The sequence below is a fragment of the Anser cygnoides genome, chromosome Z (assembly GCF_040182565.1).
Source record: "Anser cygnoides isolate HZ-2024a breed goose chromosome Z, Taihu_goose_T2T_genome, whole genome shotgun sequence".
NCBI classification, from domain to species: Eukaryota; Metazoa; Chordata; class Aves; order Anseriformes; family Anatidae; genus Anser; species Anser cygnoides.
In genome coordinates, this window is record NC_089912.1 from 66,013,473 (window position 1) to 66,028,367 (window position 14,895).

A 14,895-nucleotide genomic window follows, 5' to 3' on the forward strand; every position below is an offset into this window, starting at 1 on the left:
AGCACATCTGTATCCAAAGTGACTTCCTAGTAAATCCCAGTCTGTTTGTCATAGCCAGTTTTGGCAGAGGCCAAGTACTAAGTGGATCAGCAAGACTGAATATATAATTACACACAAAATATGGCAAGATGCGCTAAGTTGTTCCTCCAGCACTATGAAGCATCTGTGTGAGGAACCAGGTTTTCAGGGCTGCCATTTAGGCACCTTTCACAACACTGAACTGACTAGAGTGTAAACACAATTAACAGAACAGTAATCATCAACTCACCACTGGGGATCTGAATGCGTTTTTCAGAGCTCCATTCACTCCATTCTCCAAGGTCTAACATGCAACGGACCTGAACAATGTACCTCATCCCAGCATTTAACCTACTCACTTTGTATTGTGTCTGCATTCCAACAGATATTGTCTGGAAAAATAATATAGAATTGGTCTATTTTAACGAATAAGACATCAAGAAGTATGCTTGCGTCACTGACTTTTGAAAGGTAAGGATTTCAATCAGATATTTTTTAAGATGTTAATTACAAAGTAGTAAAGGTAGTGGCTGAATGAACAGAAAAACAGTGACATTGAGGTTCTGATGCTCAAGAATTGTAGACTTTCTAATAAGTACTTCATCAGATCAACATTGAAAGGAACATTATAGGTAGTTTGACTCAGACAATCTGTTTAACGCCTCTTAGTGGTTAGTTTTAGGTCTTACTATTAAGTGCCTTAGGCCTTTTAAACATCTCTTCAGAAGTCTTTCAAGATACATAGCTTTTTCCATCTGTAAGGCATCAGCAATTTAGGTAGCATTGAGGCCATCTGAATATAACTTTAAGAATGATATTTTATCCTGGTATCCCAGCTGTGGGAGTACTGTGGCCCACTCCTAGCAAAATGACAACAATTGGGAATTTCAATGTAAATAGTGTGAGTAGAACACCCCAAGCTTTCAGACATTGGAGGTTTGCCCCAATTAATCATGTTGAGGAGGATGACAACTCTCAGCCCAATTAAACAGTAACTAGGGAATTACGGACATCTGAAACACAGTCAGCTTGAAAAACAGCACTAAAGAAGCATGAAAATTTGGTGAGGGGAGACTGGAAACAGCAGCTGTGACGCTATCAGAAGCTGCTCTGCTAGTACCATGACCTCTGCCTGAGCCAGACAGAGCAGCGCAGCCTCTCTCTCTGATGCTGTGGGTAGCTGCACTCCAGGCAGTGTGGGTATTATGATTTATCTGTTGTATTGCTGACACTGATTTTTGACTGCATAGTTAACTGATTGCTCATCAATTATATTTTAATGAATCATTAAACTGCTTTGATCTTGATTTGGCTTAAACTATGAGAACTGAGCAGTCTCTTACTGTGATGGCAACAGACACGTTGATGAAAATGTACAATTAAATATTCCTAAATAGATCTATCTATCTACTAAATAGGGCTAAATAGATCTATTTATCTTACTTTTTAGTATATGACATATCAAGGACAGTTATACAAATACCATGACTTTCACTGTCTCTGTAAGCTGTAACAGTACTTCTCTTTTTTTAAACAGATTTGGTTACAGTATTTTTGTATCCTTATAGAAACTAAAATTTTTATAGTACCAATTAAATTCTGACAAGAGAACTTATTGAAAAGCATTTATACAACAAATGTTTTTTTCCCTTACCTCTTCCCACTCTTCCTTTTCCTCAGGTTTTAGTCGTAGTTCATAGTGATACACATGGGAATTAAAGCTGGCATCAGCTAATGGAGGTGGAGACCATTTTGCCCAAAGGTAGGTTATACTAGCAGATGCTTTTGCTTCTAGAGTGAGATTCACAGGAGAACCTGGCTGAACTGTATAAATGAAAAGTTTGTCATTAATGATTTAATTTTCTGTCAGAAAGGCTACCTCCTTTAAACAGTAGCCCTGTGAATTAATGACAAACAAGGCTGCTGAACAAAGGGCATAGGGTGACGTGATAGGGAGGGATCACAAAAGATCACAAAATGGGGATGAAGCAGGGTCACCCCCGGTGCTTGCAGGTTAGCAAAGATATGCCTACAAAACAGCATTATGGAGAAATCCCCCCAAAACTTTATAGGAACACAGCATGTTGGGGTGCCCCTCTTCAGTGCCTGTACACTAATGCATGCAGTATGGGGAATGAAGATGAGTTAGACGCATATGTGTGGTTACATGGCTATGTTCTCATTGAAATCACAGAGACATGGTGATATGGCTGCCATGACTGGAGTGTTGCAGTGGAAAGATACGGACTCTCTAGGAAGGACAGACTGGGGAGACGAGGAAGGGGAATTGCCCTCTATGTCAATGACCAGCTGGAGTGTGGAGCTTTGCCTGGGGATGGATGAGGAGCTGACAGTGAGTTTATGGGAAGACATGTCTAGGTGATCTACAGCGAATGTAAGCAAGGATGGGTAACCTGGGAGGAAAACAGAGATTGTCAGAGCATCCAGGGATGGAGTTAGGAAAACTAAAACCCAAACGGAATTGAATCTGGCCAGGGATGTCAAAGACAACAAAAAGGGCTTCTACCAATAAATCGGTGACAAAAGGAAGACTAGAGAAAATGTGGGCCCTCAGAGGCCTGGCTACACAGGACAGTGAAAAGCCTAAGGTACTGAATGCTTCTTTGCCTCAGTCTTTGCCAAAAAGACCAGCATTCAAGAATCCCAGGTCCCTGGGTGCAGGCTGAAAGCCTGGAGCAAGGAAGAGGTATCCTTAGTGGAAGAGGATCCTGTCAGGGTACATCTGAGCAAACTGGACATTCTAAGTCCATGGCCCTGATGGGATGTACCCACAAGTGCTGAGGGAGGTAGCAGATATGACTGTGAAGCTACTCTCTATAATCTTTGGTCAATCCTGGCAACCAAGAGAAGTGCCCAAATACTGGAGGAAAGCAAGCACTCTTATCTCCAAGAAGGGCAAGAAGGAGGACCCAGGGAACTCCAGGCTGGTCAGCCTCAGCTTGATCCCTGGGAAGATGATAGAACAGCTAATTCTGGAAACCATTTCCAGGCACATGAAGGAGAAGAAAATCATGTGAGGTAGTCAGCACGGATTCACCAAGGGAAAGTCACACTTCACTGACCTGATAAATATCTATAATGAAATGACCAGCCTGATGGATGAGGGGAGAGCAGTGGGTATTGTCTTCCTGGACTTCAGTAAGGCCTTTGACTCTGTTGCCAATAAGATCCTCACAGAGAAGCTGTTGAAGTATAGGCTGAACAGCTGGGCCCAGAGGGTAATGGTCGATGGTGCAAAGTCAGGCTGAAGTCTAGTAGCAAGTTGAGTATCCTAGGTGTCAGTATTGGGTCCAGGTCAGTTTAACTTCTTCATTAACGATCTGGACAATGGGGTAGAATGCACCCACAGTAAACTTGCAGGTGACACAAAACTGGGGGAGTGGCTGACTCACCAAAGGATCATGCAGCCATCCAGAGGGACCTCAACAGGCTGGAGAGGTGGGCTGACAAGAATCTCATGGAGTTAACAAGGAGAAGCACCAAGTCCTGCACCTGGGAAGGAACAGCCCCAGGTACCAGTATGTGCTGGGGGCCACCCGGCTTTAGAGCAGGTTGGTAGAAAAGGACCTAGGGGTCCTGGTGGACACCAAGTTGCATATTAGTCAGCAATGTGCCCTTGTCACTAAAAAGACTAGTGGTATTCTTGGCTACATTAAGCAAAGCATCACCAGGAGGTCAAGAGAGACGATCTACTCAGCGCTGGTGTGGCTGCACCTCAAGTACCGAATCTACTTCTGGGTACCCCAGTACAAGAGAGACATGGACATACTGGGAAGAGTCCAATGGAGGGCCACCAAGATGACAAAGGGACTGGAGCATCTCTCCTGTGAGGAGAGGCTGAGGAAGCTGTGACTGTTCAGCCTCTAGAAGAGGAAGCTCAGGGGGGATCTCAACACAGGAGGTTTTGTCTGAACATTGGGAAGCACTTCTGTGCTGTGCGGGTGATGAAGTACTGGCACAGATTACTCAGAGAGGTTGTGGTGTTCTCCCTCCCTGGCGGTGTTCAAAATCTGCCTGGATGTGGTCAGGGACAACCCGCTCTAGATGTACCTCCTTGAGCAGGGTGGTCCAGACGACCTCCAGAGGCCCCTTCCAACCTCAACCATTATGTTATTTCTGTGATTTGTTTTGTATTTCATTATATTAATTTCAGATGAATATGCCCTTCTACAAGAGTATAGTAAAATAACCCTTTTTTTTCTTTTTTTTTTTTTTTTTCCTCCCTAATAATGTTTAAGTGGATACTGATTTACCACAGTATCAGCAGATCTTAGACATCATTCTGAATTTGTCAGGCTAAGGAAATACAAATCATAATTTCATCAGGTTACTCTTGCAAAATGAAAAAGTCAGATATTTCATAGGTAAAAAACTGAGTACATTCTACAATGTATGTACGCAGAAAACAGAATGGAATTAAGAACATGAAATACTTGGAAACAAAACAAAAAAAAAGTTGAGTGCTTGGGCAATTATTTTCACCCTCCCAAGATTGCAATGCCAGCAGCCAGAAAGATGTTTATATTTGGAAAATTTAGTCTGGAACATTTCAGGTAGTTTGACCTAATTTGAAAGTTTTATAATCTGCTGTGCTAGGAACCTACAAAACTGTCTAAACTCAGTTGAGACTAATTGACATACTGGAGTTTACTAGAAACTGGCGACAATTTTTCAGCCAAGATTAAAACGATAATAGAATATGCAGTTACTTAATTTGTAAGTAAAATGCATTTTCCACATAAATTACAGGCACATATTTTAGATCATCTGTAGATAAACACTTCTCCATAGCAAGCTTCACATCATGAGGAAAGAAAACTTTCACGACTACTTGTTCTGGAATTAAAAGACAGATACATCTCCAACTATTTTTTTTTTCCATTTCATTCTTTCCTTTTTACCTATTGAGGTCACATCCACATACTGAGGGTCCGAGCTGTTACTTCCAATCTCATTTGTTGCTGTTACAGTGATATTATACGTTGTCCATGGATTAGTGTGGTTTTTATTGAAGTAACAGGAATTGGGACCAGACGTTCTGTAGTCTGGACATTCATAGATTTTTTCTTCACTGAAATAAAATGATTTAAAAAGTTCAGAAGTTTAGAAAATGAATCAAAGTAGATAATTTTCTAGTAATGGCCTAGGTTCAGCAAAGAAATTTAAAATGTTTAAGTCTATATATATAATCCCACCCTCTGGGAAACAGTTCAGTGAGCGTCAAATGCTATTACCATAAATGCTGCATTGAATCATAAGCTATTTTTACTGCAGTTATTCAGGATGAAAGCTTTTATCTGCTTTTTTATACACAGGAATATGTTTACAAAAGAATGGAAAGAGAAATTTCCAGAGACAGCATGAGGCAATTTTAAAAATGTTTGAAAGCAAGTTAAAAAGCAAATTAAATACATTCACTTTGACTACAGAAGAAAAGTTACTAAATACCTTCTTTCCATTCTCTGGAAAGTAACCTGATGGGCCCTAAGGCCAAGGAGTGTTTTATTGATTATTTTGCTTTCAGCAATGTATTCTTTTATCTGCTTTTGAACATGATGATCATCATGTCTCTTACCTATTACCTTCATATGAGTCTTCAGCTTTTTTTAGCAGAGGGATTGTTTTGTACTCAATTAAAGCTGAACTAGGTGAGGTACTCAGCCTTTTCTAGGTGTGAAGAACTGTACAAACCCAAAGCACTAGTTGAGATGGCTCCAAGGTAGGTCTTAGTCCCACTGTTACGCTCGATACATCACTAATAACAAGGTCTTTCAGTATTCAGGTAGTTTTGTCTGGGTTCACAAAGCAAAGATGGAAGTAAGGGGACTACACCTGAGAGACAGTAAGCTAAGAAAGGTAACTACGTCTCAGATCTGGAGTGCTTGGCAATGCCTGGTTTTCAGCAGATCTAATAAAACTGACGAGCATCTATGACCATCTCCAGGTGGGGCAGTTCTGGGCTGTGACTGGTGTGACTTAAGAGGCTCAAAAAAAGTTCTGTTCTGATCAAGACTGAAACATCTGGACTTTCATAAAATAAAAGCTCCACAGATATGCTCACTATAGATGAGGGGAGCATCATCTCTCTCAGATTATTGTTGATTGTGGTAACTTTATTAAAAGCTGCATCTTTCCTGATCAATTAATACATATGATCTGGAGCTGGTTTAATTTAAGCAGGGAAGTCTGAGGCTTTACCTTATCTATTCTGAACCTCACTGGATTTATTCAAAAATATTCAATCTCTGAGCCTCCATGCTTGCTTGGACGTGTTCTTAGACCTCTTTTTTCAGGAAGAAAGGGCATTTATACAAAGAAGCACAGGTTAAGCAAAGTAGATAAACATATACACATTTTATTTGTAACAGTATGAGGGAGTCACAGATTTACCAAAACAGTAAGTTTTGAGATGCAATACCCACACCTGGTTTTACTCCATTTTGTGAACAACCAGGCTGGCTACGAATCCAGAAGGGGAAGTAAAGTCTCTCAGATTTTCTCCAGATGTGGGTTTGCTGTGCATATTAAGGGAAAATTCCATGACAGGGCCCTGAGGGAACCACCAGCCCTTACTGTCACTGCCCAGCCTCCCTTGGGGCCTCCCCTGACCCTGCCTGTGGCCAAGACCCCACTTCGGCCCACCACAGTAGGGCCGGTCTCCAGCTCCCAACCACTGTGCCGTGGGCCCCATCAAGACAGCCTTGGCCTGCAGGCTGACACCTCAGCCCAGCCCCACCTTGTCCTGTTCCTGTCCCCAGGGTGGTGCTCTATGCCTGGGTCTGCCCCTGGGCTACCCTGCTCAGGGGTGGGATGGGCCCTAGCTGGTGGCCTTGCTTTGTCTGCCCCAGGGAAGCCCCTGCAACCCCCAGGTGGCCTCTGTTCCTCATGGTGCCCTGATACTCCCCTCCTCAGAGAAGGATGTGCTTCAGATAAAAGCTGTGTGCGTTCTGATAAAGGGACAAATTATGTCTTTCCCAGTATGTGTTCAGAGCAGGGCAATTAGCTCAGATGAGTTTCAGTAGGGACAGGCTGAAAGTTTGGTATTGGTTGTAGCCATGTATTCTTCCACCAAGGGAAAGCCATTCATCTGTATAGCCCTTGTTGGCTATTTGAGGTGTAACATGGGTTCATAAAATTGGCTTTCACAAATTAATGTTATCATTCCCTCATTCTGTCGTAATCATGACTTGACAACTTACTTATTCATCGTTTTTTACCTGTCCTTGCTGTAGAACAGGGTGTAATTGGTAGGAAGTCCTCCATCTGAACCAGGCTTCCACCAACAAGAAAAGGTTTCCTTTTCTAGAGAACGACATCTTATTATCTTAGGTTTTCCAGGATATGATTGACCTAGAGAAGTGCAGAAATCCAGCTAGTTATATTAGGGTTGGACAATTTTTTTTGTTGTAGTTGTTGCTGAATGGCAAATTCAACAAGAAATGCTTGAAAAAAATAATATTATTTGAACTTATGGACTGAATTTGGTAAATAAATCTGCCTGGGAAAAGGGCCGAAACTTTCAGAAAAGTAAATATATATTATCTCAAATTTCTGAAACAGCTTCTAATACTTTGTTACTTCTCTTTTTGAAAATAAAAATGTCATTTTAACCTAAACTTTGAAAGTGTTCAGTAATCTCCAAAATGAATTAAAAAGCATGGAGTCAAATGCATGACATATATATATATATACATTTTCCTAAAATATCCCAAATCTTTATCTTTGGGTCATCTTAGAATTAAATTTCACCTCCAACTTTGCAATTGAACCAAAATTCCATTATTTGCACAACTCTAAAATTATCACATATTTGGGGTAAATTGTAGGTAAGGCAAATTAGAGAAAGAAGGAATCAATGGGATGGATGGAATATTTTGTGTACTGGCAACCTGTATGTATTCATTAACTATTTGAATATTCCATAATAATCTTGATACATTTTAGAATACTTCCTGTAAAGATTACTTGTCGTTAACTTCCAACAAGAAAATAGACCATAAATTTACATACTTTTTGACATGATGAGCATGTGACTTTTCAACCTAATCTTACCTTTACTTCATTAAAGTTCCGTACCATATCTCTAATTGTGTTACTATTCAAATGATGCTAATTCCCAAGAAGGTGACAAGGATGGAGTGAGTGCAGGGACGGAGTGAATGTCTTTCATCGTCACCACCACTTTATCATTAAATTAATACTATAAAAAGAAAAGAGGACTCAAGCCATTTTCAAAATCTCCATACAAAACTTTAAAAGAATTTAATTTAAATATGTACAGGTTCCAGTGATGGTCAGGATAGATCAGGTAAAGCCTCAGACTTCTAAAAGAAGTGTTTTAAGGAAAACAAGTGTTTCAGGAAGTTTTGTACTTACCAGTTAGTCCCATTGCAGTCAGAGGAAGTAACAATATAATTTGAATTGATGACATCAATTTCTGCTTCATGGTGTCCACTTCTCCCCAGGGGGGAGTATCAGATCAAGGGATCACTGTAAAATATACCATCATGCAATAGTCAATAAAAATATGTAACATGTAATATGTATCCCTTGGCTTGATCAAAGTTCTTTTTGAATTGCAGCTAATTGATTCTTGTTATTTCTCAGAGGTGTGGCATGAGTTACATTTCCACTTCAGAGGAAGAAAACCTGAATTGAAGAGTAGTAAGTAGATCTTCCTTAAGGTTTTTGAATGGTTAGCAGTGCTGGGATTAGGCTTTCACAGCATTAACTAATCTTGCATATTTATTTGTCATCTTGGGACACAGGATGATTTTCTTAAAGTTCTAACATCTGACTCATTAATTTACCTGAGGAATCAGACTCTTAATAACAAAAAATATATGTTTATCCCTGTTAATATAAAGAAGAACTCAACATTTCTGAACTCTGAAGGTCCTGAAAAGAGAAGATAAATAGAAAATATTCATGATTTATGTATATGTTAAGGATTTTTGAGCCAATCTCATGACTTCTGAATATTTGGGACTGGCAGTGTTGAATTCAGACCACCTGAGCTGAAGAATGCTACTCATTCTTTGTGTTCAGCTCATTGTTTTTACTGCATTTAATTTTGCTGGAAAGTGGAAATGCCAAGAACAGAGAAAAGAAACCAAGGGAAAAGTAGTGTAAATTCACAGTTCATTTACCAGGTGGAAACGCAAGACAAGATGCAATTATCCCTCTTTCTTCAGCCTGTAAAGGCCAGAGGCAGTATTGCAGAACTCAGCTGAAATACAGTGGGAGGCCACCAGCTGTGGAGCCCCAGTGCCTGCAGAGGGCTGACACCACTAGGTGTCCTCAGCATTCAGGTTACAGCTCAGGGTAATCGGAAGCCCCTGCTGCTGCTAAATCTGCCTAGCCTAACGAAAAGGCTGAGCATGACTTGATGCAAACCTCCTGCTTGTCCCACCAGCAAACTTCCTCCGTGGACATGGTGACTGGTGTCTGCTATTAGATTCTTTGTAGCCAACCTTACTCTATGAAACTAAAGAATAACGATTTACTGTCTGAAAAGGAAACTCCTTACCTCAGCTTTCCACTCCTACCAAGCACATCCGACAGGTATTTTGTGCTTGAAACCCGTTCAGTGTAGAACAGCGTGAGAACAAGCTGTCTCTTTGCAGAGGAAAAATTCTTTGTGGTTTATCAGATGACTCAATTTTCATTATGCAATTCATTTTCTGTATCAAGAAACTACAACCCATCAGCACACAAATGTTTCTCAAGTGCACAGGCAAATGAAGTATCAGTCAATTTAACTGATTCTAAAATGTGTTTATTGTGGACAAAGTGCTAAAGAACCACAGTCAGCTACACTTTCATAGGCTTCTTCTGAATATCCAGGCACACTTCATTTATGCAACTGAGCTACACTGCAGAACTGCATCTGTATTAAACTCCCTTACAGCAATCTGTGCATAGAGAGTCAATGCGGAGCACACCATTTAAATATAAACTCCAGTTTTGTGTAATCACATGCAAATTTTATGTCTGTAAACAAACTGCAGGCCCAGTTGTTAGTGTTTAACTTCTGAAATGAGCTGAAAATTTGGTGTTACATAATGCAGAATGCAGACCACTGAGCTCATGCAAGGAAGAAGCATGTTCTTCTCAAGGTGAAATATTGAACTATAAACAAGAGCCATTTCATGTACATACGATAACACAATATTTTGTTATTACAAAAAAATAACCACAAAACAACAACAACAAAAACAACAGTTGAATGTTTGCAAAATACACCACTTTCAAACTGAGACTAATACTATGTTATACCTGCCTTTTTTTTTTTTTTTTATTCTTTTAGAGATATCTTTTCTGGGTGATGAAAGATAGAGAGCCATCATCAGAAAGAGCAGAAGTAGAGCACGCTACAATGAAAGGAGGATAATTTTGGAAACTGAATACCCGGAGAATCAAATTAATAGAAATAAGGTGAAATTAATTAATTTGTAAGCATGTATTTTTTCTTGGGATCATTTGTTGTTTAAAAATGAGATGATCACGAGCCACTACTGTGATGTGGCTGTGAAAAAGAACAGGAGAGACACAGTGGAGGATTGTGGACTTGTTACTGCCACATACTAAATATATGGGACATAAAAACTCCATATGCGGGGAAACAATAACAACAACAAAAACACAGAAACACAAATAAATAAACAGATTAACATATTTAGAATGGATATAGAAAACTACTGATATGAGCAGGGACACGGAGGCTGTCTCATGACTGAGATTTAAAGAACTGGCTTCTTACTCCTTTCAAGGATATGGTTGTCTTCTGTAGGCATACCAGGGGATTAGAATCAAAAGAGGGAACTTAAGAATGTATGAACTCTACAAAATGTTGCAACAAGAATAAATGGCTGTAATTAGTTCCAAAAATTAGGAAAAAAAAAAAGAAAGAAAGAAAGAAAAAAAAGACAGAAATGAATTTCTGGAATAGTCTTCCAGAAGCAAAAATCCCATTTAGTTTTCCCAGGGAGTCAGATGTATTATGAAATATATATGCCATGATTGTTTGTGATAGCTGGGGAGTGGGCTTTATGATCCAATATGTGCTTTCCTGGCTATTTCAATTCAATTTATATACCTTGAATTATTAGCAATTAGAAAACTGTACACGAACATGAGATGGCTGGATATCCTATTTTACATTCAGAATTTAATGCTTTCAAAATATTTTCTATTAAAGAATTATGAGAACTTCTGGTTATTTGATCATAAATATGTCCTTAAAAGCATCTAAGAAAAGCATCATTCTATTTGTGATTTGTATTGCTTTCTGAAGGAATGTCAGCAGCAGCAGAGCAGTGGCCAGGAGGCTCCAGGCATATTAACCATATTCCATTTGTTCCAGTGCCTGCGTTTCCATGGTTGCTTGGTATTTGGTATTTTTGGTTCAGATATTTCCTATAAGGCCTCTGAATAGATCTCTTGTTTTTAAAAATACTTGCTTTAATAGAAAAAAAATAATGTCCACTTTGTTGTAAATACATCAAAAGGGTACCTTCCCTGTATCTGACTTGAAAATCTTTTCATAAAAGGTTAACTAGTATTAATGAATATGTTGTAGGGAAAGACTCTCTTTTTGGACTGAATGCATTCTTTTATAAGGGATACAGTGGACACTGATTTGCTAGAACATCATGCAAAACCAAGGCTACAGTAACTGATAACTAAAAATCATATGCCTCCTTTTTGAAGGTTTTGATTTAATTCCAACAGAGTTATTACATTCTGACACTGTAGTTGAATTTCTTCCTTTTAACACAGCTGTTATGCAGTCTTCAATAGCTGCATATCGAACACCCAAAAATTGTGCACCTGGGTGCGGACAGAAATCATTACCGAGGTATTATAAAGCACAGAAGCAAGTAGTGCTATATATTACTGTAAAATAACCCTACTGTGTAATTAATAATAATATGAAATTTTAGCATTGAAAACAGTGCTTACATTGCAGCTAGATGAAGCTAGAAGTTAAATACAAATACTGAATCTGGTGCTGTGAAGCAGGGTTGAGAGATTGTCCTTGTCCTACTTTATTTGTAGCTCTTGTTGTATAGTGATAGATACATTTCTTGAGACTGACAGAGAAGTCTTTACCTAGTTCTACACAAATGGAAATATTTCCATCTGCGCTATTTTCAGGCTTGCAGGAAGGGGAAACAATTGCACAGCACCTGCTGTCAATGCTATTCTGTCCATCACAGGCTTTGTTTGTGCTGCCAAAGGGATCTGAAGCCTGAAGTGCTCTACCAATCCATACTGAACAAGATTCACATTCCAACTAGTTACGATGATAAATAATGTTCGTCTCTCAGGCCTAGGGGAAGGCAATTTAAGGATTCTCAAAATGCCACAGTTCATTATCATTTGAAAGGGTGAACTACAGCTGTGTGAAACCGAGTACAAATAAAGAACGGAATAAAGCAAGAAATGTGGCGGTTTCCTATACCATCCAGAATCCTACTGGCCTATAGCTGAATGTTGAATATTCATTCAACTGTTCTGTGGTCATTGCATGAGTCTGCCTTCCTATGCTGAGTTCTTATGCCAACACTGACGACTTACGTCCCTAACCGTGACTGAGGCATAGCTATCATTAGGTGTGTTTCTGAATGATGGTGGTTGGGATTATACTGAAAACTAAAGGTGTGTATGTGCAGTGTGTTCTGGGCTCTGCTTTCCCACCTTGCATGAGACCTAACTGGAAGTCTCCAACTTCTAAGTCCCTCAGGCAACCTTCATGGAGGTATATGAGCTCTAGAGAAGGCAGGCAGTTCAGACATGCCTCTGATCTACATTTCTTGAGACTAATTCCAGGTGGCTACTTCTAGCATGTGGGTTTTGTTGGCTGCTTTGCAGAGACACATCAAGTTAATTTCTTGGGACCATACACTTCATATTTTTGTGTTGTGTAACCTGAAGGCACCTATACATTCCTTTAGATTTCACCTGAAAAGCCTGTATCAGGTTTTCTAATATATTTTTTCCAAAGTTCCTCTGTTCCTCTCAAATAAATCTAGTCCTAAGGACCCTTTGTAGTCCTTTTTTTTTTTTTTTTTTTTTTTTTTTGATTAGCAGTCAATACAGGATGATGAATAGAATAACTTTGCCCACTGATGGAGATAGACTTCTTAGTGTGGAAGACTTAAATCATATTTGGAAAAGACAAAATCATGAAAGCCCATACTCCTGAAAATATTTTATATACACAAGTCACTCGTGAAGTATTTATGCACCTAACCTAATCTATGCCTATTGATTTTACAGAACTGAGCCTGGAGTTCTTTTTAAAAGTCTCAACATCTAAACTGACATGACAGGCCAAGACAACTGGAAGAAAGCACCACTATCCCTACTTTACAGATTGGGAACCAATACAGAAAAAGATTAAGTGCTGTGCTAAAACTCATACTAGACATGTACAAGCTAAAAACTGATCCTTTCTCACTATTTTTTTTCCCCCAGAATATCACCAATTCCACCTTTGTAAAACCATAAAACTGTTAAACATGATCTAGCTAACAATGGTAATTTTCCTCCACCAGTCTCATGGCTTTCAAAGATTCTGTTTTCTTCTCTGGTGGTCTGTACGGTTAGTTATAATTTCATGATTTTTATCTGTATCTTTTCAGACAAGAAAAGCATAAGCTGTAAAGAGAAAAATTTTAGAGACTGAAAATTAGAATTTAAGTTAGAACTTGAAAATTGCTCTTTAAATACGGTGGAAATTAATCTCAACCAACTGCTAAGTCCTACTCCACAGTCATTATCCTACTATGACGCTTTTAATTATTATTTATACATAGCATAGTCATAAAATATAAAGTCTAATTTCCTACCTAAAGGATTCATGTATGCAAGGAAGATTTTTGCTCGTCTCCTTGGCGAATGTCAGATCACTTGATAATCTGCAAGAAAATAAAGAGTAGTTCCAGGATTCATATATTACTGGAAGTATTGCTACTTTATTCATAAAACACAAAGAGCAAAAAAAACCCCACTCATTAGCTGATTCAGATACTGACAGTCCAAGTCAATACATTTAAACACTGAGAGCAATAGCAACTATTGTAAAATACTGTGTTAGTGTACAGTCTTTCCATTATCTGTTTCAGTAAGAGCATAATTTTTGGTTTTAGCAAATTAGGATGCAGCCCAGCTTTACTAGTAGATTGTGCTAGGTTATATGATTAAAACCTAATCACCATACACACAAAAGCCGGGACAGGATCAGATGAAAAATGACAGGGTAGGGGGAGGAACCCTGGCAATCTAATCAGCGAAAATGGGGCACAGGGAATCGGCTACGCCTAAAACTACCAAAGAAAACAATCAGCCCATTGTCCCTTGTGCAGAACCCACCAGGAGGAGTCAACCAAATTCCCCTCCCAGTACATGTTGCAGAGGGATGGAGGTATAGCACTCATTAGGGGATGCAGGGAGAAAAGAATTTGGGGAACGTGGCAGTCTTATTATGGGATATTTAATGGAGGGACAAACAGCAGGGAAAGGAAGGGATCAGAGTGGACTGGGGGGAAACAAGCATGAGAAAACAAGGAGAAGAAGGGAATAAAGGGGCCAGTCAAGTGTAAGCTTGTCTGACTGGGATGTGTGCCTGATCACCATAGTCTACCCTATACCCTCATTAAGTTCTATTTCTGTTGTCTGGGTGTGCTCTGTGCTGGGTGGGTGCATTTGTGTGCTGGTGAACTTCCAGCTAGATTAGCCGGCAAGGAGGGAGAGAGCTCTGAGTGGGATTGCAAGTCTCTAGGCTCGTGCGCAACTCCCCAGCAACTGAGGACATCAGCGGACCTGGTGCCAGCTACTGGATGTACAGCC

At 39.5% G+C, this 14,895-nt stretch overlaps 1 protein-coding gene across 12 annotated transcripts in view; it reads right to left on the minus strand.

The window, feature by feature from the left end:
- PRLR (prolactin receptor) overlaps window positions 1–14,895 on the minus strand; it is a 169,007-nt gene that overhangs the window by 18,545 nt on the left and 135,567 nt on the right. For 9 of the 12 annotated variants that reach the window (XM_066988294.1, XM_048051233.2, XM_048051228.2 and 6 more), the window contains 6 exons: window positions 13,896–13,964; window positions 8,416–8,529; window positions 7,257–7,389; window positions 4,941–5,110; window positions 1,673–1,842; window positions 269–410 (listed from right to left, as the gene is read on the minus strand). In XM_066988294.1, the coding sequence (XP_066844395.1) occupies window positions 269–410; window positions 1,673–1,842; window positions 4,941–5,110; window positions 7,257–7,389; window positions 8,416–8,485 (685 nt within the window). In that variant the 5' untranslated portion in view covers window positions 8,486–8,529; window positions 13,896–13,964. Of the gene's footprint in view, window positions 1–268; window positions 411–1,672; window positions 1,843–4,940; window positions 5,111–7,256; window positions 7,390–8,415; window positions 8,555–13,895; window positions 13,965–14,895 lie in introns of those variants that run through there. The other 3 variants (XM_066988295.1, XM_048051238.2, XM_066988293.1) reach the window with 2 other exon arrangements.